At 27.1% G+C, this 26,832-nt stretch overlaps 2 protein-coding genes across 9 annotated transcripts in view; both read left to right on the top strand.

The window, feature by feature from the left end:
• LOC101238576 (GRB10-interacting GYF protein 2) overlaps positions 1-12,660 on the top strand; it is an 83,938-nt gene extending 71,278 nt beyond the window's left edge. For 3 of the 5 annotated variants that reach the window (XM_065800116.1, XM_065800117.1, XM_065800121.1), the window contains 3 exons: positions 1,465-1,511; positions 10,540-10,650; positions 11,902-12,660. In XM_065800116.1, coding sequence (XP_065656188.1) covers positions 1,465-1,511; positions 10,540-10,650; positions 11,902-12,108 — 365 coding nt within the window. In that variant the 3' untranslated portion in view covers positions 12,109-12,660. Of the gene's footprint in view, positions 1-1,464; positions 1,512-10,539; positions 10,683-11,901 lie in introns of all 5 variants that reach the window. The other 2 variants (XM_065800118.1, XM_065800119.1) reach the window with 1 other exon arrangement.
• Positions 12,661-15,172: 2,512 nt separating this feature from the next.
• On the top strand, positions 15,173-26,763 carry LOC136081846 (uncharacterized). 4 transcript variants are annotated; one of them, XM_065800123.1, is made up of 7 exons: positions 15,173-15,278; positions 15,435-15,680; positions 20,492-20,515; positions 20,612-20,635; positions 20,830-20,970; positions 23,273-23,343; positions 23,437-24,023. In XM_065800123.1, the coding sequence occupies exons 2-7, from the start codon at positions 15,468-15,470 to the stop codon at positions 23,513-23,515; spliced, it is 552 nt and encodes a 183-aa protein (XP_065656195.1). In that variant the 5' UTR covers positions 15,173-15,278; positions 15,435-15,467; the 3' UTR covers positions 23,516-24,023. The 4 variants fall into 4 exon arrangements, with proteins under 4 accessions (XP_065656195.1, XP_065656196.1, XP_065656197.1 ...); XM_065800124.1 differs by lacking the exon at positions 20,612-20,635; XM_065800125.1 differs by lacking the exons at positions 20,492-20,515; positions 20,612-20,635.
• Positions 26,764-26,832: the final 69 nt, after the last annotated feature.

Consider the following 26,832-nt stretch of genomic DNA (forward strand, 5'->3'; position numbering starts at 1 on the left):
TAAAATTTTACAGCCATTTTACCACGCCCCTATTTAACATTCTAAACCAAGTGTGCAACAATGACAGAATTTAAATAACCATCAAAATAGTATTATACTTCATTATTTTTTGGCTTAACTTTTAGATTAGGGATCGTCCATAAATTACACAACGCTAAACTTCACTATTGAAAAAAATTAAAAAGATCAAAAGTTTTCTTCCGCAGAGTCATAAGTTAAATAAAAAATCAAGATTGCTCATTAACTTTAATGAAAATCGCCACCTAAAAGAACTTAAGATCTCCTTCTTCTTTTTTAAAAATAAGTTTAGCGTTGTGTAGTTTATGGACGATCCCTTAGCGTTTTATTTTGCTATAAATATTGCTATAAATAAAGCTATAAAATAATTTTGCTATAAATATTTACTATAAATACAAGATTGAAAAATATTCAAAATTTATAAGGGTAGGTCTTTAATCCCCCAAAACACTGATGACAGCACACTAAACAGCTAAGCTATCAATGATGTGTGTTTAAGAGGAGAAAAACAAACCTTATTATAAATCTCTTATAAGCTCTAGGTATGCGGAAAAAGTATGCATGTTAATTTTTTTTTGCAAACAAATAATAGGTATAGAAACGACAGATATGGAATAGATAAGTATATAAATGGTAGGTTTGGTTAAGACTCGTATTTTATAGGCCCGGAAAGCTAGGATATATGTAAGGAAAAAGTATAGAAAAGGTTAGTGTGGAATAGACTTACAAAGACCCATATTTTTATGGGTCAGATCAGCTAGTATATAAATAATATTATAATTGATTTTTATCTATAACAGACACAGAATACAATTTTATTTTAAAACGAAATTTAATGAATAAATAAAATGAATGTAAATGAAATTTAAAACTTTAACAAATGTTTTGCTTTGATTTTGTATGACTGTTGTCAATAACAGAAAAAAAAGTAATGAAGTTTTGCATTTAAAACTCTTCTTTACCATATTATTTCGACAAAAGTATTGGCACTGTCAAATTAGGGTATTGTTGGTTTTTAGTTATTTATATTGATGTCTTATTGACTGCATTTTAAACCAAGTATAAATTGTGGGGTACAGTTTAACTAGCAAGCTGATGTTTATCTTACAGGGTAAATTTGTTATTGGTGCTAAATCTCTATGTCAGTAATAATAGAGGCAATTCTAAGATGTTTGTTATCTTTTGCAAAATAAATTAAGTTGATAGAAAAACAAGTTTTTTTTTCTTTTCCTATGCTCTATTATTTATGTTTGTTTTATTTTGCAATGGTAATTCACAATAATAACAACAATAATTTTATATATAACTCTTCTATTGGCTTTCATTTTTGTCTGGACTAAAAGTAAATAAGGATTTATTGTTAATCCTTGTTTACTTCATTTTTCCCTCAAGATGCTTCTGTGTGACCATTAAACAAATTTTCACAAATGTTTTGGTTTTGTTTAGTACCAACTGTTGTTTCATTTTTACAAGATATTGAATCCCCTTATGAGGTAACTATAACATTTTTATTTTTTTAATTGTATTTTATAGTAAGTACATTGTTTATATTGCAGACCTTAAATTTGTTATGCATAATTTTTAATTTTATTTAATTTTTATAATCTTTGATTTTTTTTTTTATTATAAGTTTTAATTTGTATAATCTTTGTTATGCATAATTTTAAGTAGAAAAGTGTTTCAGAACCAATTTTGTAGTTATTTTAGGAAACTAAATTGATTTTGCCATATGTTTTTTTTTTTTTGCCATTTTTTTAAAATTATATTGTAATAAATCAGTTATAATTGTTTGTTTTAATGTAGATTGAAATAAATTATTTAAAATTAAGTTACTAATTATTTTTACATTAAGTACATTATATAAACAAAATTTATAATAGCCTAAGACCTTATCTGGTTGTGCAATTAAAGTGGATGTGTTTTTTTTTTTTTTTTTTTAATGTTATTTAAATAACCAAGGTCATCTTTTGAAAAATATAAATATAATTTTTGTATACTATATATTATTGATCTCATTATATTTACTTTGATCCAGTATGTAAGAGGGTGATTTTTAAAACTAATGATTGACTGAAAAGGATATTTTGTTGGAACCGAATCAAAAACTACATATTTTATTATTCATAACCTAAACCAGAATTGAAAATAAACTCACACGAGAACAGGAACCAAAACTGGAACCGAAAATCAGTAATAAATATAGTTTTTTAAAGTTGTAAATTAGATAAAACAAATTTCTCTTCGGGCAATCATTAACAAATTTGTCCAATTGAAGTAGTTGTTCAATTGGACATTGAACAGGAAAGTTTGTGCATGAATGCAATTAAAAACACTTAAAAAGAGTTGGTTGAACAGATAATTTTACACTTGATAGATTATATAAAATGAGATAGAAGTTTTTTTATATAATTGTGATATTTAATGTATATCTATTAAGTTAACATAACAACATACTGTTGTTATCTTTTAAATAATAGCAATAAAAACCATTACAAAATATGAATATTAATTTAAACAAAAAAATTATTGAGTTTTTAAACAAAGCCAAATCTTATTTCAATAAATTCTCAAGCTTATTTAATTAAAAAAAATATATATTTTTTTTTTTAAATGATGATAACAATGCAATGCTAAATAGAGCTTTATGATATCTATTTTCAATAGCATTTTAAAACAAATTCCATTCAGAACCAAAATCTTAGCTAGAACAGGAACCAAAAAATCCTGTCAGATTTGTGGCTGGAACCAGAATCAGACCAAATTTCAGTCCATCACTATTTGAAACACTTATTTATAAAAATGTTGGTTAGCAACCTCTTAATCTTATTTATGAAAATGTTGCCTAGCAACCTCATAAGTTTATTTATGAAAATGTTGGTTAGCTCATTAATAAAGTTAATAAAGAAAACAACCAGATTTAAAAATACGCTTTTCAAAGTATAAACTTAATGTATAAAAAAAACTTTGAAAATATTTTCAATGCCTGGATAGATTGATATTATTTGTAATATAATGGATGGGACAAATATTAGTTATAGGGTAGTAATTACAAAAAATACCTTGATTAATTTGATTAATATTTTGCAATAATTTTTTTTTTTAATGCATTTTTAAAAAAATTGTTATCATATTTAGTTTTCAAACTTTTGAAGAAAAATATTTCTGAAACCTCTAAAAAAAATTTTAAGCTTATTCGTTAAGCTTGATGAATAATTGGTTGCAGCACTAAGCCTAAACATCAAATGAACAAAAAAATTTTTTTTTTTTTTGTGCTTGCATGTGGTTGAAAAATCTTTTTTAAACCACATCCAAGACAAGGTGGAGCATTACTTTTGTGATGCTTGGAAGTTTATTAGAAGTTTAATCAGAATTTAAACTTTGATTGGTATGGATATTTTTTTTTCTCACCAAAAATGTGCTAAATAAAACAATGACCTATATTCTACTTTAAATAACTCAAACTTTAAAAATAAATCATTTAAAATAAAAACATTGGTTCCATGAAGTTCTTTTCAATTCTTTGTATTAAAAACACTAAACAACTACAACGGGTAAGACTGGTTTTGGTTAAAACTGATTAAACTTGCTAAATGTTTTATTTTGTTTACTTGCTGTTTGCTTATAACACTATTTTAATAAATTGTTTATTTAATAACTAGTTTATTGTTAATGTTATTCAAAAATTTAAAACAAAAAAATTTTTAGGTGCAAGTTTTGTACAATTCAAACAGGTTCTTGAAAAAGAGTAAAAAAAACTTAAGCTTATGTTCTATAAAGTGCAAATAATGTCAGATGGTATCAAGTCATTAAATTATGATATCAGATCATCATATGATATCTAATATTGTCAGCTGGTATCAGATATCAGTCACATATATATACTTACTCTATATGAGAATATAACATTTCTTGAAACATTTTTTTAACTTAAACTTTGTGTTTTATGATTGAAATATAACACTGATAAATTTAAAAATAAAGTAGAGTTATATTTTTCTGTATCCATGGTTCCACTTGCCTAAAAGTGTTAATAAATGCTAATTCATATTTCTCCACCTGGTTTTTATTTTATTTTTTTGTTTTGAGGCACAAGAAAGTTTTAATAAAGATATTATAAGTTATAGAGAACACAAGAAAATATTTACGTAAATTATTGTGAAGATTATTGTGTAGTTATTAGCTTTCTATAATGGTATTTAAGACGCATTAAAGAAATGATGTCTAAGATGCATTAAAGAAATTTAATGATCAACAAAGCAAGAGATTGTTTCAAGTTATAAAGTTTAAATTTTAAGCTTTATAACTTGAAACAATTTTTTGGGTAATTTCTGAAGAGGTCCCAACCTCTTCAGAAATTACCCAAAAAGTCCTTGGAGGGGTGATTCTATAGGTAGTAGGGATCACTTTAAAGAAAAAAATAAAAGCTTTTATGTCTGCAGGAGAAAATTACATTTAAAGTTTCTGCCTAAATACACCATAAACCTTTATTATCAAAAAGTGTTAGCACAGCCAAAAAATCAAAAAAACGCTTTTTTTTCCTTAAATTTTACAAATACCACAAACAAATTTCCCTTAGATTCAAAATTATGTTTTAATAAAGAATATTTGTATATACATTCCAATACTAGTATATCAATATACAATATAGATATCAAATTTCTTTTGATTTTTTGGTAGGATAAAAAATCAAAAGAAATTGATATTAAAATTTTATGCTTAAGCATGGCATTATTTAAAACAACTTTTTTCAAAAAGATGCACATATATTTCTAAATATATATACACTGAATTACAAAGTAGCTTAAACCAATACAAATTTGAAGCTGTAGGGCATTTCCAAAAAATCACGCATGGAAACTTGTATATGTTTTTCCTATTATTTTCATAAAAATAAAACTGGCGATCTTCAATTTACTCTCAATTAATTCTAATCGATATAAATATTTTCTAAACAAAAAATGGTATACATTAGTAATATTAACAAAGAATAAATTGAGTTTGAAGTGGAATCACGCACAGAACAGAAAAACTTCAATTTTAGTTACTAGATAAATGAACTTTAATTCCTCCGAAAATATAAGTTTTAGCTGTATCCTTTTTTTTTTTAATAATATTTAAACATTAGTAAAGATTTCCAGAAAGTTACAGAATTGCACTAAGAATCATAAAGTCACAGCAATCATTTAAATGCAGTTCATAAATGATTACACACAGAAGTCACGCATGGATATTGCAAATTTTTTTAATTTCATGTTATTTTTATGAAAATAAATTGCTTGTGAGTGTTTCAAGTGAAATATTATAATTCTACCACTCATATTTAATATATTTTTGATGAGAAATGGCAGTCATTAATTATTTCTAGCTAGAGTATGGCGTTTTGAAAGTATTGTATATTTTTCAAAATGTAGCGATATTATTACGCTAAAAAAAAACTTATAAAAATATGTTTATTTAATTTATTCAGGTAGCCTGAAATATGATAAAAATATTTTTGTTATAATTGTTCTTTAGGAAAATCAAAATAGTATGCATAATGCATAAAGTCCTTTTAATTGCTAAAACAAAGAAAAAAGAAAAATCACACACAGAAATGGAAATGCCCTGTAGATATTCTTTTGATATCGAAACTGTAGATCTTGTGACAAAAATAAAAAAAAGTATTACACACAAAAATATACTCTGACTGAGATTTTTCTCCTGAGAGTTTTTAATCCACAACAATTTAATTTTATATATTTGCTGTTAAGATCAATAACAAAACTTGCCAGTGGATCTTGAATTTGGTACGCATCGATTCAGTGGTTTGCTCACTGAAAACTCAGAGCCCAGTTTCATTTTGTTCAGCAAACTCCTTAATGTGATGAAAAATTGCATGTGCTTTGGGAGTAATTAAAATTCCAAGAGCTAGGTAAGAATGCTTGAATTCTGAAATATTTTGACAGATTCCTGCATCCAAGATCTTTCCAAAACAAGCTTTTTTAACAGATTGAAGCAATGTTGACATTCTTTTGGGCAAGAATGTCAACCTGAAGAATGTCAACATTCTTCAACAGTTTGTTGCATTCATTTTTATTGAACTGTCCCCCATGATGTGCTTGCATTTGAAGGTGCAAAGAGATTTGGGCATTCTTGTGCTTGATCTCATATTTCAAGGAGTTGCTTGAAAATATGGTGGAAGATTCCAAGAAAAAGATGGAGTTCCATGGAATTACATCAAGAATAAGATCAGAGTACCTGTAGGGGTTAATTAATGGAGGATGGACAACATTTGAATAATTCTTATCCAATTGTAGTTTTGCATCTGAAGAGATGAATCCAGCATAGCTGTTGCATAAAGAACTAAATATTCTTGATTGGCCAGAGTTTGTAAGGTTGTCAGACTTGACATCACACCAGCAGTATGGATGTTTGCTAGAGTGAAACTGGATACCACATAAAATGTTGACTACTTTCATGTCTCATGAAATTATGTAAGACATCTTCTATTTATATGAGGCTTAATATTGTCCTAAAATTTTCATATGTTTCAGGAATACCTTCTGCTGCAGCAACAATCAGCTGTTTTTTTACACCACCATCCTGGGCAGAAGAACTTGATTGTAGACATGGTCTTTAAGTATAACTTTGATTGGAATATGTGTCAATTACGCTGAGGATAATTTTCAAGAATGAACCACCTCCATCAATTCCAAGTTTAACTAAATGATGTGATGTATGTCCTCTTACTGAGAGAATATGGTTGATTAAGGCATTCAAGTACTTGCAGTGAACAATTTGTCGAACTTGCTTTTTTATTTCTTTGTCTGGAATGGCAACATTTGACATGAAAAAAATCTGCTAATTATTTCTAGATGTTGTCAAGCTTTCGCTTCATGTTTGCTGATGCAAGTCATTTCACAATAATATTGGAAAGATTTGTATTGTTTTGAACTTGGACCAGTGTTTTGGCAGTAAATAGTTGCTGTTTGTACTTCGCTGAATGTCCTGGCAGAACTTTCAAAGATTTACCTGCACTTGCTCTACTGAGTTTGACAGTACCTCCTGGAGAGGCATCTTTTTTAGAGATTAAATCAGCTGCTATCTGTTCTTCACACTTATGGTCATCTACAGTATGTTTCTGTACATTTTTCCGCCTTGTATCTATAGTACAAAAGTGTGGATGTCCTTTTACAAGTACTGACAAATACTGTATCTTTTTTTAGCTGGCTGTGATGATGAAGGTTTGGGACTGGAAGCTTTGATACGGTCAGTTTCAGGATAGACTTGTTTTTTGATTCAATATATCAAGCTCAATCTGTGGCAGATTTTCTTTGAGCTTTGATTTGGCTACCCTACAAATTATACACTGGCATACTTATACATGATTATACCAGAATACCTTGTAGATGGCTTAATAATAATCAAATTGAAATTGTACAAGTTTGGTATCTTTCCAATAATACTAGCAGTATCAAGTCGTTGTAGTTTGCTTAAACATGAATTGCAAATGCCAGTTAGAATTTTCTCATCATTGAAGTTAATATTAGACTTAAAAATATTCTTGCCTCTTTCAATCAAAAAATTAGTTAATATGCGATCACTTTTCTTCAAACACAAAAAGCAAACAGATTTTCTACAATCACCATGAGTTTTTGCTGAATTGGGCATTTTTTGACAAAGACAAATTAGTTTTTAACAGAAATGCCAATTTATTTGTTTACATTATTTCAGTGGCAAAAATTTGGCGCCAACATATTTCAATTTTATTGCCTTTAAATTTGAATTTTTAAGAAAGAAGGAAAAAAAAGTTAAACAATAAGTTAGTTCAATCTTGTTTAGAGATATTTGTAACATTTAAGACAAAACAAACGGTTTTTTTAGTGACTTTTAGCAGTGGAAACACATTTTGAAAATTACGTTTCTTAGTGCAATCAGGCAAAAACGTAATATTTTCCTGCGGGCGTAGTTAAAGGATTTTAATTTTTGCTTCAAAGTGATCATTATAACCTATAGAATCGCCCCTCCAAGGGATTTTTTGGGTCCTTTCCAAAGAGGTTAGGACCCCTTTTTGGACAACTGTGAGCAGAAATAAGATTTTTCAGAATCAAAAGATGTAATCAGAATCTTCTACATTTTTATGTAAGACAATAAATTCTCCTTTATAAAATATAGAAATAATAAGTTGTTTTTTACATCTGATATCAACCAGCTTGGTCTATGTTTCTGATATCAATCTTGATGTATGTTTCTGATATCAACCAACTTGGTGTATGTTTCTGATATCAACCAACTTGTTGGTACCTGTGTGAGAAGTTGAACAATAGTTTTTTCAAAACAGAGAATTATCTCTGTTTTGAAACAGAAAATTCGTCTTTTTTTTTATTTTTTTTTCCATGACACATTTTTTAGAGAGCTTTGAGGTGACTTTAAATTTTTCTAGTTATGTTGTTCGCCATTCATTAATGCATTCAGCTTTTCACCTTCTTTATGAAACTAAGTTTTGATGTCTTAAATTTTTGAAGATAATGAAGTTTTGGATATCTTTGTTGATCTTTTTTTTTTTAATTTGAATGTTATTACAAAATCCTCATCACCCTGACTTTATACCACTTTTAGAAAATCTCTTCTTGCAATCTTTTGATTACAAGGTTTGCAGAGTTTCTTCCCAGTAGCAATCTTTTGTTTTCAAAGTTTGCAGAGTTTCTTCCCAGTAGCAATCATTTGTTTACAAGGTTTGCAGAGTTTCTTCCCAGTAGTAATCTTTTTGACAAATAATCGCACATTTGTCAAAAATTTTATTTTGTTATGTTTTGGAAAAAAAAAATTAAAAACTATAATAATAAAATATTTAAATTTTACGGCTTCTTACTTGTGATTTTGTTTGTATGTGCATTTAATGGAACACAACAAGTTTTCTGCCATGCAGGATACATTTTCAAATAATTTGTAGTTTGTCTTTCACATAATATTGTTAAATACCAATTTGCACTTAAGCCAATATTTGTAATTTTATTCGGCGCACCTATGTTGATTCACACTTATGCCAATTCGCACTCATGCTAATGTTTGTAAATTTATTCGGCACACTTATGCCAGTTCGAACTCATGCCAGTGTTTGTAAATTTATTCGACACACTTATGCCAGTTCGCAATTATGCCAGTTTTTCAACTGCTTGGCACTTATAACAGTTCGCACTTATGCCAATTCGCATATATGCCAGTTCACACTTATGCCTTTAGCACTTATGCCAGTTCGCACTTATAAAATTCGTGCTTATTCAGTCGTCCCATTCAGAATGCGTAAACAATTAAAAAACAGAGGCGGTAAACTTTATAAACAAATTACTTTCATTTTCATTTTTCGTTTTTATATCAGTAGTAAACTTTAATTGACATTTGGTTTCTTTAATTTTTATAACAATAATTTAAAAGTAACATAAGTTACTTTAACTTTTTGTTATAAAAACAATTATATCTTTGAACACTAAGTCGATACAAATAGCTATTATGGCTTCAGTAATGTATTAAGATAAATACTTTTAGTTGTTAGCTCAGCGCAAAATGAAATATATATTTTAGTTAATAATTGGAATGATTTACATAAATCATTCCAACTGCTTTTAAAAGTAGTATATTTTTTTAAAATATACCAACACAAATGTATTAAATTGTAATTAGGTTTATAAATTATGTCAAACAAACATTATATTGATATATCTCCTGCAAAACTGTTATACAGGGATTATCTTTTTTCCAGATATTTTTCTTAGCTTTTAGTTTTTCCGGATATGCAAAACGTTTTCCATACATGCAAGTTTAGGTATATATTTTTATAATATATTTGTTTTTTAAGCTTCTTCACTCATCTCTCACACAAAAATTATAAAAAATTTAAAAAAAAATTTGAAACAACTCAGCTAAAAGCAAATTTAAGAGGAAAATATATTCCGGATTTTTACCAAATGTTTTACGCAAACAATTTTTCCGATTTTTAAAATATGACCTGGATGATCTATGGTTATAAAGCTTGGTTTCCAATAGTTGTAGAAATGTTGTGCAACAGTTGTGCGTTTATGTTGTACAACAATTGTTGCCGAGATTGGTTTGATTCTATTTCCGCAACCTTTGTTTTACAACATAAATTTTGTTGTACAACCGACTTAAGTTGTGCAACATACGCAAGAAAATGTTTCATTTATAATTAATTTTTGTTGTACACCTTTTGTACTACATTTCTACAACTATTGTAAACCAAGCTTAACAGACGCTTCGGTTGTTTATAATATTTTGCCATTATTTACGAATTCATTGTTTGCATAAATTAAATACCAATAAATAAAAAAAGTTGTTTGGTTTGCCACTAACAACCAATTGGATTTGTTTAAAATTATCGGCTTTTTTTTGTTTATATATATATATATATATATATATATATATATAATATATATATATATATATATATATATATATTTGTATGTGTTTATGTGTATATATGCATGCATATATATTGCAAAATGATTTTATTTTTTATTTTCTCAGATACATGACTACATGAGATCGTACCTTGGTGACTGTAATGAACAAAAAGAATTTGTGAGGGAGTTTCTGGAAAGACGCAAGAAAACTTGGCAACAACAGAAGCAGCGAAGTGTTAGTACTACATCCTCAAATGATGATTTTTAGTAAATAGTTCACATATTACCAGCTCAATAATATATTTCTGGAGCTTCCGCAAAAATTATAATAATTTCAGAATTCTGATTTAATTTCTCGTATTGCTATTTAAGAAGTATTTAACATAATTAGTAAAAAAGTTGATTATGCTAAATTTCGCAGGAGCTGAAAAATTAACTTCTTCAATTCAGTGTTTTTTATTTTTTAGTTTTTTTAAAAAAAATGTGAATGCCTTAATAGAATTGAATGTTTAAAACTAATGAAATACTAAAGGGTAAAAGAAGCAATCGACAAATGACGTTGATTAAATAAAAGCATAAGATTAGAACTTTTTTTTTGCTAACTATTGTTTCTAAAACAGGGTTATTTTGGGTAAGACTAATATTTTATTTTCACCTTTACTCTTTATTATTTTTATTTTCATGAAAAAATTACACTAGTTTGACACGTTTTGAAATGATTATTCTTAAAATTCGATATTCTGTTATTTCAAGCAAATAAAAAAAACTTCTTAAAAAGTCTTTTGATTATTGTTATGAACAGGAATAGTGGTTTGGAGTAAGAAGGAAAACAAATAAAAATTCCTTTCCTTCTTTTAAAGTATTAGATAATATCAATTCCCAAATACAGGACGTCGTATTTGGCAATGAAGTTTTTTTTGTCTAGTAAGCTCTTGGTTTTAATAAGTTTTTTTATAAAAATTTCAAAAAAAACAACAACATTTTTTTGACAAGTTAACTAACAGGTATATATGATTGAAACTATTTTATAAAATATAGGTATAAAACCATATTGTATAAGGTGGATTTCACTGTTAAATTGAAAATTTTTTTAGCGACTGTAATTAAAAACCTTTATTCTAAAACAATAATGACACTCATTTATTTTAGTTTTTTTTTTTTTTTAAATTTAACAATAAATGTATTATCGATATTGTATGTTCAAACGCCGATCACGTACATACATGCAGTATACAGTACTTTTAGAGCCAAATAGGTAGCTTAGTCTACACACCAATATAGTATTCTTGAAAATTTTTTTTTTTTTTTTTTTTTTTTTGCATAGTTTTAATTTTGTATGATCTTTTGTCACCTTAATTTATGTGTGTTTGATTTTTCCGTGCGTTTCACATTTGTATTTCTGTTATATTTGCGTTAATGCTTTTTCATTATTTTTTTTTATTTTATTTAAGTTATTCAGTTTTTTTTGTTTTCATTCACTTTTTAGCCAACGGTTCCTTTACAATTAAATCAAACGCAAAGTAACAACGAAGAACAAGCTGATTTTGACGATAAAAAGTCGAAGAAAAAGAAGAAGATGCAAAAAGTTGATCCTAATTTGTTGGGTTTTCAATGCAATGCTGCTCCTGATGTATTAAATCGTGTTGGTGAAGTTGAAAGTATTGATTACACTGCTGCCAAGACAAAAAAATAATATTTTTATGAATCTTATATCTTGAAACACCTTGATGTTTCTCGAAGCATCTTCATGTGTCTTGATAAACTTAGTTATTGCCTTTTTATACCATATTTGAATCTTTATATTATGAGTGTTTGATTTATGTCATGCAAAAAAACAAGTAAGAAATCCGCGTTTTATAGATTATTGTTTTTTGCATTTATTTTTTTCGTTGTACTTGCCTGATTTTTAGAATTAATGAGTAGGTACCACATTATAAGTTAATTTTGTATCTTTAGAATAAGTTTATTAAATAATTCCGATTCGAATTAGAAAACCTTAAAAGTCACAGTTGATAGGATTTTAAATAATGGTGCATTCATAATGATCTCATTATATACATATACATGTAAAGTTTACTATATCATCATCTTTTATAACGTAGCTTCAAAGATGAAATGGTATTCATTGACTTCTTATAATTTTTGGCTGTGTCCAATATATTGTAAAGAGTGTTTATAATGCTCTTAGAGATGTAATACGTTTATTTTTATCGTTACTTTTTTAAACTTTACAACTCTCCAGAAAGGTGTTGTATTTTTTTGTTGTTTAAATTTTTTTTTTTGTTTTGGTCTTTTCAGATTATTGATATTGATAAATGCATATATGGTTAATTAAAAAAATGCAAAAACTAGTACCATTTATTTAAATATGTTTTTATGCATTTTTATCATTTAAGAATTATTTATTGAAAATTAAGCTTCAAGTTTAGTTTTTTTCTCGCCTCCAGTTTATGACGTCATCCAAGCAATGAATATGTTTGTTAAAGCTATGTTTATATTTGGTTTAGGTTAGTTTAGCTTAAAACTATGTTTAAAATGCTTTTAACTTTTTTATACTTTTAACAACAACATTTTCACAGCTTTAATGTGGTATTTCCAACTTACGTTTTCATTAATGTCTAAAAAGTATGTTATTAAAATTTCGTAAAATAAGAAGATAAAAAAGTTTATTAAGTTATAGGTTTTAAATCAATCAGAAGTTTTCTTAAATTTATTCGCATTATATTGGGAGATTAAAAAAAAGCAGTATCGCTAGTAAACGTTTTGTTATAAAATTTGAAGCTTTATAAAAATATAAAATGAACATTTGTATCACTACTTTTTCACAGTTCATTGTCATACTAAGTATGACAAAGGTAAAAAAAACTGTTTACACTTAAATAATTTTTCATGTAACATTAAAATGTATTCTTTTTTTATTGCGTGATATCGCCTTCATAAATCCTTAAAAACTTTCGACTTGTATTTTTGAACTTTTCAAAAGACGTTGCAGTACTTTAAAGTAATTTGAAATATTGCGTGTTCAGTTAAACTATTAATTTTGGGTCTACTTTAATTGACATAAAGTATATTATAAATATTATTAGAAGAAAGATATATACATAACGTTATTTTAGTTTTCTCTGAATTTTCAGAAAAAAAGCATTTCAAATTTATCAAGATTGTTTTCAAATTTATCAAGATATTAACGCTAGGATGGGTTGATATAAGAATTTATAAATTTTTTTAAGCTTGAAAAATTTGAGTAGTGCAACTTAATTGGAACTTTTCGCGTTTTTTAATAAATTTTTTTTAGCATATGGTTGCATTAAAAATCTTTTGCAACAGAAACCACTTAGCATCTGAAGGCATATTATCAATAAGTTTTGTTAATAAAGTAAATTTCTGAGTTTAAATCATTTAGAAGTGTTAAATATAACTTATCTTGTTATTTTTTAAGACACTATTATAAAAAGAATTCTTTTTATAATCGTGTCACTAGGGCCCTGCGAATCTTTGAGGTTCGCGAATCTATATAAGATTCGATTTCGAATCTTTTTTAATTCGAATCCTTTCAAATCGAATCCTTACAATAGTTTGAAAAAAACATTTGACAGTGCAATTCTGCATTATAAATGTAAACATATTTGACATCCAATCACTTTACGTCGAGTTAAATCAATTTAAGTAAGTGAGCATGTAAGCCGTGTATGCCTAGTTATAGTGCTGTTACCCCTTCGTGCGACTTGACACGGAGATTTCAAGAGAGTTAATGAAATTATAGATTTCTATAAGCGCTAAAGTGGATAAAAAAACGACTTTCTAAGATAAAGAAAGCCTTTTTTAATAATTAGTAGTTACCCAAGTATTAAAATGTTCACATTTACATTTTGAAATATTAAACTTTTTTAATAATTAGCTAAAGTATCTAAGCGAGAAAATATCAACAAAGAGAACTAAGATTATAGAAAAAGCCTTTCTTAGAAAGAAAGTCTTTTTTAATATTTAGTTATCTGTTTGTATTATTATTTTTTTGGTTGACTCGTATTTTATGTACGTAAACCATTGATCTCAAAATATAACTGAATAGCGTTTTGGGCAAATTTTTTAAAGCCAGTTTTGGCCTCCGATGGCGGCGTATGGCGAACTTTTATATCTTTTTTATATAAAAATAAATGTACAAGCCTCAAATAAAAATATAATTTTCAGTTTTACATGACAATTAATTTTGAAAGGAACGCAAAATTACATATTTACGTAAATTTCTAAAATAAATATAATATTTTGTTTAACAGAATATACTCTTAACAATTAATTTGCATAATTTGCTTGTATTTTTTTTTTTTAATATAATTGTAATTAAAATTTTAATTACCATGATTTAGGTATAATACTAGTTTCTTGCGTGTTCTTTACTAATGTTAATAAACTAATTTCTAATTAATTTAACTAAAAAATTTTTCTTATTTAATTTAAATAAGATTTTTAGTTTAATTATTTAAAAATTAGTAAAGAACATACAAGAAACTAGTATTATACCTTGAACCTAGTAGTTAACTACTAGGTTCCACAAATAGGTTATAACTAGTTATAACCTATTAACCCCCCCCCCCCCCTAGTTGACTATCTTACAGAAAACTTTTAAGTCTTATAGGATTGCAATATTCTTATACTATCTTATGGGATATCTTAAAGGATTCGTAAGATCGGAAGTATAAAACAGAAAAATTGTTTTGTTAGTGTTGATTCTGTAAAATATACTTTTTGTCACCAATGAAAAAAAGCGCGTTTCTTAACTTAATTTTTATATTTAAAGGAGAAATTGAAAAGCGCAATTCTTAACAATCTTTTTATAAAAATTTCATTTTCATTTCTTATAACAAGGTATATCCTGTTTAATCTATAAAAACGTTTACATTTTGTTTGTTTTAGCTTTTCTGTTTGATAGTCGTTTTGTATTAAAAAGCTTATGGTCGTTTTTATTTGGCTTATATTTTTGTTTTGTTTTTATGAGGCTTAAATTTCATTGTTTAAAATTAGGCAATTCATTATCTATCAAGTATCTTACAGAGTATGGCAACTACACGCAGAACAATAAAGCGCTCTTATAGACATATCGATGAATATAACGAGACTGATAATAAAAGTGATGATAAATGCAAAATTTTGGATGAAGAAGTAGACCAACTTATCTCAGAATCTCTTTTTATTGCCTCAATTGCACTTCATGCAGTTCAGTCCGGCATTAGCAACAGTCCAATCAAAGGAGTGATTAAATTGTTTCAGGTATACAAACCCTGTTTATTATTTAAATATGTTATATTTTTGTAAATTGTAGTGCTGGTAGTCTACCAGCACTACAATTACCAGGTAGACCAGTTGGTGGTTGTTTTTGAAGTTCCAATATATAATAAAATATATACAAAAATGTATAGGTAACAATGTAAGGATTTGTAATAATATGTAAACATAATTATTATATTCTTATAGGTACGTGGACTGATTTTTTTAAATTATTCAAATACTAGAATGTTATATATCATTAGAAAGCTCTCAAATACAGTATTTCAAAGGTGAAAAAATTACGAAAATCGGATGATTCTATAAAAAGTTATGACGTTTTTAGTAGCAAATTTTCGATATATGGATTTCTTGATAAAACTGTGGTCAAAAAATTTTTTTTTTTACATAAATTGTTATAACATTGTCAATTCTTATCCAAAAATCTATAACTTGATACCAAAAGATAGGTGTAAAAATGGGCTTTAATTTTATACTTTTTTCTAGGTAAATGGCGCATCAAGGGATCCAGAGGGGGTGCTAATCCACCACCAAAAAACACACAAAAATGGTACAGCAAGTTTTGTCTTGGCTTTTAGTGAATGATTTAATTTTTCAATTCCATTAATGAATAAAATTAAATCATTTTTAACAATAGACACCACGTGAAGGTAAGCCAGAGCCGTCTATCAAAAAAAATTTGCAAGCCATAAAACTTGCTGTACCATATTTGCAAGCTACAAAACTTGCTGTACCATATTTGCAAGCAACAAAACTTGCGGTACTCATTTTGCAAGCCATAAAACTTGCTGTACCATATTTGCAAGCTACAAAACTTGCGGTACTCATTTTGCAAGCCATAAAACTTGTTGCACCATATTTGCAAGCTACAAAACTTGCGGTACTCATTTTGCAAGCCATAAAACATTGCGCCTAGGTCGACCTCTTCTGCCACGACCACTTGCAGTACCTCTGCTGCTGTCCCCAGCACTCCTGTTTGGGGGATAATAGGGCCATCTAAAAAGAGGGTCATCTTTGCCCCCAAACTGGATCCAACGCAAATATAATCTGTTGCTGGTGGGTCCAGGATGCTGGGTCCTGTAAACCCTGTAGGCTTCATTTGTAAGCAGTAAAAGCAAATAAATAATAATTATGTTAGTAACAAATGGCATTATGTAACACTTAATAAAAATTTTTAACTTGTTAAAGTTTATCTAAATATATAAATTTATTGACTAATAAATCACTGATAGGTAAACAAATTTTTAATAAGAGTAAAAATCTCAATACTGCTAGAGATTTTCCTTTTATGAGAATTCAAATGAAAACACAATATAAATGTATTAAACAGTGTATATTAATAGGAATAATAAAAATTTGATAACCATTCAGATACATTTTTAATACATAAATTTACCAGCAGAAGGTTGAGCAGGTGGAACTAAAGGTAGAAAAAGTTGTCATTTAAAGATATTGCATTTGCTAAGAAATGCGCACTCATATTAAAAAGTAATAGTTTTTAGACATACCAGTTGATGCAGATGAACATGAAACTAAGGTTAAAAAGTTGTAATAAGAAAAATTGTAATTGATGAAAAATGCATACACAATTAGAAGGGAAAATTTTTAAAACTTAACAATCGTAGAAGATGAACACGGTCCTAAGGTTAAAAAGTTGTAATACAAAATTAATATAGCAAATGATGAATAATGGACATGCATATTAACAAGTAATATTATTTAGACATACCACTTGATGCAGAGGACGATGAAACAGAGGTAAAAAAAGTTTTAAAAAAGAAAAATATAGCAATTGATAAAAAAAGGCATACACAAATAGAAAGTAAAAATTTTAAAACTTACCAATCGTACCAGATGAAGATGGTCCTAAGGTTAAAAAGTTGTAGTAAAAAATTAATATAGCAAATGATGAAAAATGGATGCACATATGAAAAAGTAATATTATTTAGACATACCACTTGATGCAGATGACAATAAAACTAAGGTAAAAAAGTTGTAATAAAAAACAAATATTGGAATTGGTGAAAAATACATACACATATTAGAAAGTAAAGTATTTAAAATATACCAATTGTAGCAGATGAGGATGCTCCTGAGGTTAAAAAGTTTTAATAGAAAATAAATATTGCATTTGTTGAGAAATGCATACACATATTAAAAAGTAATAGTTTTTAAACTTACCACTTGTTGCAGTTAAAGTTGGAACTAAGGTTAAAAGATGGTTATAAAAAATAAATGTTGCATTTGATAAGGAATGCATAACAGGTTTTTAGAACTTACCAACTGTACCAGATGAAGATGGTTCTAAAGTTAAAAAAGGAGTAAGACACCGCAAAAAAAAATAAGTTTAGCATTAAATATATTTACAGAATAAAAATTCCTGGTTTTCAAAATTACTAACTATAGCAAGTGATGAAAGGAGAGTTAAACAAAATATGAGTTAAACCTAGACACACATGTTTAAACTTTTGTTACTATGATTCATAACAAAAGTTATAATATACAAACTTACCAATGGTAGACCTTGTCGATTCAACTAAAAGTAACAAAAAAATTGTACAATAAAAAATAACACCTTGTAATTGCCAAAAGTAAGTTCAAAAAATAACAACTAAAAAATTAAAATATAAAGATTATATGTATATAAACAAGAAGCTAACATTAGGAATGGGTATATACTTATGTAAACAATAAATATATATAAACTAGTATACATCAAGAAAAAGGTATAGACTAATAATTATATTATATATTTAAAAAAACTTTAGAAACATTAAGTTAATGCAAAAATGTTATGGGAACTATACTTACGAAATCTCAAAAAATCTATAATGATAGTGCTAGGATCTAAACAAGAAGCAAATATTAGACATGTTTGTATAATTATTTAAATAATATTTATAGGATGAAGTAGTATACAACAGGAAAATAATAAAAGAAGATGAATGTAATTTTTATACCATTTTTAAACAAAACCTTAAAAAAATATGTCTGTTAAGAATAAATCAATATAAATTCGATTTGTAGACTTCTATAGAAATTAAAAGAAAAGAAGCAAATTATACAAATCATAAAATAATTTATTTTTAACAAAGTATTTGTTAATATACAAATAAGTATTATTAATACTTATTTGTGTATTAACAAATTTTTATACTTATATGATGTTTTAATGAACCTGTGAAATGATACTTTAATCTATCAATAAAATTAAAACAGTTTTAATTTAATAGTATTAGATTAAAACTGTATTATTAAAAATGTGTTACTAAAAATGTATTAGTAATACATTTATCTTTTTATACTTAAGATTATCTTACTAAGATAAACAAATGAGTAAGGTTTTTACATTTATGTTTTTGTTTTAAAAATAGTTAGCAATAATATAATTATGAAAAAAAAAATTTGCTTACTATCTGTTAGAGAATCTATATATTTTTGAAAGCCTTTTTTTTCCATTTTATCTGTTTTTCTGTTATCTGTTATCTAATAATAAAAATAATGCAGAAAAAAAAATTGTTTTTCTAAGAACTGGCCCCCCTATCCGCCCCCGTATTTATATAGTTCGCTGTTACCGAAAAAAAAATTCATTAAAACAGAAATTAGGTACCAAAAGTGCTGCACTTCGTTATATATCTGCTCCCATTTTTTTTTGGCTGAAATTTGGCAGGTAAAAAGAAAATACATGTAGAAAGTAGAATAAATAATAAAAAAAGCGGGCTCAACATTTCTTTGATACGAAATTAATGTGAGAACATCGACTAAATTTTCATAGAAAATTGTCAGCAAAAAAATTCATAAAAAAGTTAGGCAACCATACTTAAAAATAATATAAGAATCAAGCTTGACCTTTCTTCTTTCAAAAAATATCCTATGTTTATATGTGTTTCTAAAAATAAATACCTCAAAAAAACGTTTGGCTAAGGCTACCTAAAAAAAGTGGTATTTGTAGAATAACACATAGTAAACTATCTGCTCCCTTTTTTTTTTCTTTGAAAATTGGCATGTGCTTAGAAAATGCATGTAGAAAGTTAAATCAATAATAAAAAAAGCGGGCTCAACATTTCTTCTACTATAAATTAATGTGAGAACATATACTCTATTTTCAGGACCATAACAAACCATGAAAAATTAGTAATCATACATTAAAAGCCACATAAAAATCAAGATTAACCCTTCTTCTTTCAGAAAAATATCTAGGTTTATATATGTTTCTAAAAAGAAACACCACAAAAAAACGTTTGTCTGACGCTACCTTAAAAAAAGTGAAAAAAACGTGGAACAAAATTTTAGCACAAAAATCGGCTCCGTAAAACGCGATTTCCGCGTACCTATATTCTTACAATTCTCTTCTGCTTTGTAGACTCAAGAATTCAGTGGAAAAATAACATTTGTTTATTTACATGTTATGATAACATGTAAATAAATAAATGTTATTTTTCACTCAGTTCTTAAGTCTACAAAGCAGAAGAGAATTGATATGGCTATCAGACTCAAAACCGCAGCATGTGTTGATGGTTTTAATGCAAACCATAGAAACAATGACCTTATTTGCACCCTTTAAGTAGGTACGTAGAATTCCGTATTTTACGGAACCGATATTTGTGCTAAAATTCTGTGCCACGCTTTTTGAAGTTAGTATTTCGCCAGTGATGAAAAATCATATTTTGTTATTTTATTTTATTGAATTATATATTAACATAGATTACCCCTGGTGAGAGTGTCTTTTTCATTTTTTATACTTTTTTAGTTTATTATTTATAATTTTATTTTACTTATTTTCTTTTAATTTTTAGTTGTGTCTCCTTCTGTTACCACTAGTAAGGTTCTTTATTTTACTTGTTTAAGTAATGATAAATCATTTATATTATCTAATCTAAAATCATAGAAATAATGCACTCTCTTTTAATCTTTAGTTGCATCCACCTCGGCTACCACTAGTAGGGTTACATATAATTTATTTATTTACAAGATTTCCATTTACAGATGATGTTATGTTTCATTTATTATAACCATTATTTTCGCATATATTTTGCATAATTTATATTTTGCTTCAGCGTTAACATATGATGATTATAAAATCTATCGTGTTCAGCACCCAGGACCCCTAACAAATCAATCTTTTTTAAATTAGGTCCACCATGGTGGGGAAGATAGGCCAGGATTTAGGTGGGCAAGTAATCTTCCCTACTCAGGTGCTGGGCCAGATAGTGGTGGTCAAAGATTTAATGGAAGGCGTGGAAACAGAAGGACAACAGAAAAGCAAGCAGAGGAGGTAACATTTATTACAACACCTATAATTAGTGTTTTATTGTAATTTAATGTGCTCATGCATTGTCTGCACAAAAATAGTTTAAACAATACAGACTTTATTTTTAAAGAGTTCTGTCTTATTAAATATTGCATTGGTTTAACTTTTCACCATAATTTGATAAACTGAAATCTTGAGATTTTTATGAGATACCTTAGTTTATTTTGCAAAATGTAATTAATGTATAAAAAAAATTTTTCCTGTTATTATATCTTAGTAAAACTTATTACTTATGTATGAATTTCTAGTTTAGATTTTTATTTAGATTGTTTTAATAAATAAAAGTAATTTTTTAATTTATCCATTTATTTAAATTTACAATAATATTTTATAAACTTACATAAATAAGGTTAGGTGTCACTCATATAGTTAAAAACTAGTCAATGGAGTGACACCTAAAAAAAAACAACACAAAACAAAGAAAAATAAAAACACAGAAAGAATTATAAAATAGAAAAAAAAATTAAAAAGAAAATAAAGCACTAATAAATAAAGATGATAATAATAATTGCAATAAAAATAATAATATTAATAATAATGTGAATAAAAAATTTATTATAACAAGCAAAAAGATAGCACAACTCGTCAAAAATGAAGAAGAAAGTTATTTCCTTATTTTCTATTTTGTATACATTAAAATATCTTTTACGTACACTTTATACAATACAAACATTTTTTTTTTTTTTTAATCTATAATGTTTTAAATATGGTGCTTATCAGTATACTAAATAATGACACTGATGTGTCAGATAAACTAAAAATAATGATTGTAATTTTTTTCTTAAACAACAGGAACTTTTTATTTAGAGTATATATTTTAATTGATATTGAAAACATAGTTACTGACGATCATTCATTTGTTATAGATGGTATGAAGTAATTTTTAGACTGACGTATAGCATTTTCATATAATAATTAAAAATAATTAAAAATTGCAAATCTGATCCAGGTGCACTGTTATGCAGAACAACCGATTTTTTTGGAAATCCTATTATCTCAAATGTTTTAGAATCTGTAACAAGTTTATGTTCTATTGATGCACAGCTTATCAAAATGATTTCTTCATGTCTTATTGCAGTGGAAGATGTTTTAAATAGACAATATATGAGGTATTTCTTGATTACAGTTACTGAGATACTCAAAGAAGAGACAGCAAGTGCAAGACTTCACAATATAGATAGTGTAGAGTTAATGGGTATGTTTAGTGATGCCAAAGAACAATCACCTAATGCTACAATTTGTTATATATCTTCCAAGTTAAGATCGAAAAAGAATAAGACTTAAGATTATCTGGATAGCCTTAACCAATTATCTAGAGAAAATGTTGTTTCATGGTCAGTTCATGCAGCTTGTAAAGAAAGAATGAGAAATCAATTTGAGCAGAGATTTCTAAAAGACAGGCATGCAAGCGTCAAAAAATGGATGAAAAAAAAAAAAGTTAAAGCAAGAGCTGCAAGTTCTAACTAACAATGAAATAAAAATTTTATCTAAACACTTGCCTACAAAGCAACTTGATGGTTTAGATGCGGTTATGTCTGAAAAAATTGTATGCAGAAAACTCTTATAAAATAGGTAAGATAGACTTGCAAATTAGGCAAGACAAGTACTGCAAGTGGTGTGACTTGCAAATTGGTACCTGCAAGTGGTGTGACTTGCAAAATGGTACCTGCAAATGATGTGGCTTGCAAGTTTGGTGCCGCAAGTGGTGTGGCTTGAAAAAAGGTACTAAGTCATTCCAGGTTAGCCTGCACATGTAAACTTTTTTATGCCTTAGTTAGTTTTCACATGTGTTAAAAAAATGTATTAGTAAATATCAAATAAATTTTTTTGGAGATTCAATATACAATCCAAATAAAATTTAATGTATAGTCTTTCAAATTACATAATGGTGTAATTTTTTTAAGTGTTAATGCAAAATATTGGATACATTAAATAATTTAAATAGAGTAGTTTTTTAATTACCTTTATTTTAAATGATTTTAGGTTTAATTGACAAAAAAAAATCAAAAAAATGTGAAAACTTACAGAACCCAAAATAAAAAGTGACATGTCATGCTGATTTGGCATGGAATAACCAAATTGCAAATGATGTGATTTGCAACTTTATGATAGACGGCTCTGGCTTACGTTCTCGTCGTGTCTATCGTTAACAATGATTATTAAATTTCATTATTTAAACTTAAATTTTTAATCATTAACTAAAAGCCAAGACAAATTAATTACAATTTTTCTTTCAAAATAATATTTAGTTTTACTTTTTTTTTAGATTAAAGAAGGAAACGGTTATAATGCTCTTTATTATAAAAATATAGATTCTTTGATGCATCTTGTAATGTGGTAAAAAAAAATTTTATACTAATATCCATTATTTTAAATAGTATCAGTTTAAATTTATTAAAATTATTTAGACACTTTTTAAATTTTTTTTAGGTTCGAAAGGCGGAGGGGGGCATACGCCCCTTACCCAAAGTCAATCTTTATACCATTAATATATGTTGTAAAGAAGTGAAATATAATTTTTGAATTTTATATTAGATTGATTTATTTTAATAAAAATAAAGATATTTATGTTAATTTGTCATTTTTGATAATATGCTGTGTTACTACCATCACACCGCCATCCACCCTTAGCTCAAAATTACACATATAATATTTGGTAATGGTCTGGATGCAAATTTAATCAGTTTGTTGAATAATTAAATTACAAATTTTGTAAATAATAAAATTACAAATTTTGTTAAGATAAACTCATTTTGTTTTTAAAAAATGATTTTTTAGACGGTATAGGTGGTGGTTTGGTGCCCCCTCTAGCCCCCTAAACACGCCCTGTTGCTCAAAACTATCAAAAATTTGTAGTTCACTTTTACACCTTTCTTTTGATACCAAGTGGTAGGCGTTTTGATAATAATTGACTAAGTTATAACAATTTACATTAAGAATAACTTAATTTTGACCACAGTTTCTTCAAGAAATCCTATAACAAAGTTATAACAATTTACATTAAGAATAACTTAATTTTGACCACAGTTTCTTCAAGAAATCCTATATCAAAAATTTGTTACTTAAAACCTTATAACTTTTTGTTGAATTGTTCGATTTTCTTAATTTTTTTCACCATTAAAATACTGAATTAGAGCTCTTTCTAATGATATATAACAATCTATAAATTAATCAAGTTAAAAATTTCATGTAACATACCTACTTTAAGTTTAGATGTAATGTAATCAATCAATAACACATGTCAATTGATTCCATAAATAATTCGAATTGCTAAATGTTTACATTTATTATAAATTCTTTGGTGTAAGAATTTTTAAAAGCGTACTATAAGAGAAGGTGTAGCTATATGGTAGGGAGGAATACTTAATTATTTATCTAGCAGAAAATATAAAGCATGTCTGCCATAATCTAAACATGCTGACAATTTCTTATAGGTATTATAAAAAATACTACAAAATGCACATTTATGAATTATTGAAATATATGATGGTATTTATAATTACAAAATTAAAGAAAATTCTTATATAAAATATATTTGAAATTAGCTTCTATGCTATTTTTAATTGAGAAAAGTATTTTAAATCTTCGAAGAATCTTTTTTTTTTTTTTTGCTTGATCAACTTGTAGTATGCATTTAAATATTTGATGAACATATAGCATATATTTTATATTTATTTTTTTAGATAGCATTCTTTATTGAGAATATTCCTACATTATGGAAGTCTATTACAAGTTTTATTCAAAAAAATCTGTATGATTATTCTTCAATGTTTGATCTACCAATACCTACAGAACCTAACAGTACAGATGAGTTTATGGTGTTTAATCTACATATGCAGTTAGATCTAATTCTAAGTGTTTATAAGCCTATGATTATTCAAAACCGACAAGAACTAGTTAGTACTGGAGATGTTATAAGTTTGGCTCCTACATTAACATCTGATATTTTAAATTTACATTTACTTATATCTGCAGATGGAGCAAACCCTTATTTTAAAAAAGAAATCATCATTTCGGCCATTGCAGGCAACTCTACTAGACTTGCCAAACAATGTTAAGTATAGAAAATTCTTTGTTTTTAGTCATTTGCAGATGCCCTGGTAAACCTAATTGGGATTCTTTGATGCCCTCTGTTTTTGAAAAGTTCAGATTTAGACAAGAAGTAAATCTTTATCTGGATTGACTGTGATCATCCATCCCTATGCTGCTGTATTTGATTTACCTGCTCAAGTACATTTTTTGAATGTTATGCAGTTCAATGGAGAGTTTGGATGTCTGTTTTGTAAACATCCTGGAAGACGCGTTGAATCTGGTAGAGGCAAGGCACAAGTGTACCCATATGAGCCTGCAGTTATTATTACATCAATTGAATTTAGTAGTATCGCATTATAAGCAAGTAAATCAAACTCTATTAGACAGGTTAAGAAACCTATTTTTGGAATTAAAGGTCAGTGCTCACTGACAGATTATATTTCAGTGCCAGATAAAATTTAAAAGATGACATGCATTTGTTGTATGAAAATATAACTTCAACTTTACTCAGCTCATTTTTTGACCCTAAATACCGTATTAAACCTTTTTTTCCCAGAGTTAATACACACATTTTTAAACATGCTTGCAAACTATATCATTAACACATGATTTTTCAAGGTCTCCACCTTTATCTGATTTGAAAATGTGGAAAGCACATGACTTCAAAAATATGCTTGCTTATTATTCTGTTTCCTTACTTTTATTTCATTTGTCTCAAGGTCATTGCATTCATTTTATGTCTCAAATTATGTCATGTCATCTTGCTAACAATGTAAATTCACGGAATTTGATCGATAAGTTGGAAACCTGTGTTCTGTATTTTTATTCACACATAATTTTTAATCCTTCTTATTTTGCGACAATAAATGTACACTTATTATCGCATATTCCTAGGCAAGTTTCAAAGTTTGGTGCTCTTTCTTATTTTTCCATGTTTAGTTTTGAGTCAAAAAATCATTTAATGAAAACTTATATGAAAGGTGCTAAAGGTCACTTATTACAAATTTGTTTAAAGATTGCATTAGTAAAATCAATATCATCCTACATAAATAATGCAAATCTTTCTCCATCTCTTTTAATCACCTGCAGAAATATTAATTTGTTCTTATATTTCTGAATCTTTTATTAGTGTTATGGAAACAGAGGAGGTTCATTCAATTCCTATTGCAACTTTACTTCTTTGTCATACAATGAAACTCAGATTTTAGATGCAAATAGAGTTATAATCAATAATCAATGCTATCATTCATTACAGTATAACAAAAGGTGCTCTTCAGTTAGCTATATTGTGCAATATTGTGAACATAACTATTTTAAGTATGGCAAAATTTTGTCATTTTAACATGGTGAAGTAAGTATTGTTTCTGTCTTGAAACCTGTAAATACTGTAATTGATCGTTTCAATTTTGTTGATCTATCACCTGCAGAAATAATAATTTGTTCTTATATTTCTGAGTCTTCTATTAGTGTTATGGAAACAGAGGAGGTTCATTCAATTCCTATTGCATTATTTATTACCTGTTATTCCCTGTACCTAATAAGGTTAATTTACATATTGTTGTTCCTATTATATCTTTATTTGAACACAATTAATTTGTACCTTATTTGAATTTATAAATTTTAATATGGAACTTGTAACACCTTTTTGTACACGATTAATTTAGTATTTGAACACCATTAGTTTGTACTTTGATTAAATATATACATTTTAATATTATTGTTTTATAATTTGAGTTCGTTTGTCATCCAAATGAATGTTTGTTTAAATGTTTACTAAAGACAATTTAGACTGGT

This window comes from Hydra vulgaris, chromosome 06, assembly GCF_038396675.1.
Source record: "Hydra vulgaris chromosome 06, alternate assembly HydraT2T_AEP".
Lineage (NCBI taxonomy): Eukaryota > Metazoa > Cnidaria > Hydrozoa > Anthoathecata > Hydridae > Hydra > Hydra vulgaris.

What these genes read in the sequence shown, in the direction of transcription:
- LOC136081846 (XM_065800122.1), top strand. Translation starts at nt 15,468, where the DNA reads ATGGCAACTACACGCAGAACAATAAAGCGCTCTTATAGACATATCGAT. An exon ending in GAGTGATTAAATTGTTTCAG is followed by an intron (nt 15,681 to 24,689) that starts GTATACAAACCC and finishes TTATTTTTTTAG; the next exon opens with ATAGCATTCTTTATTGAGAA.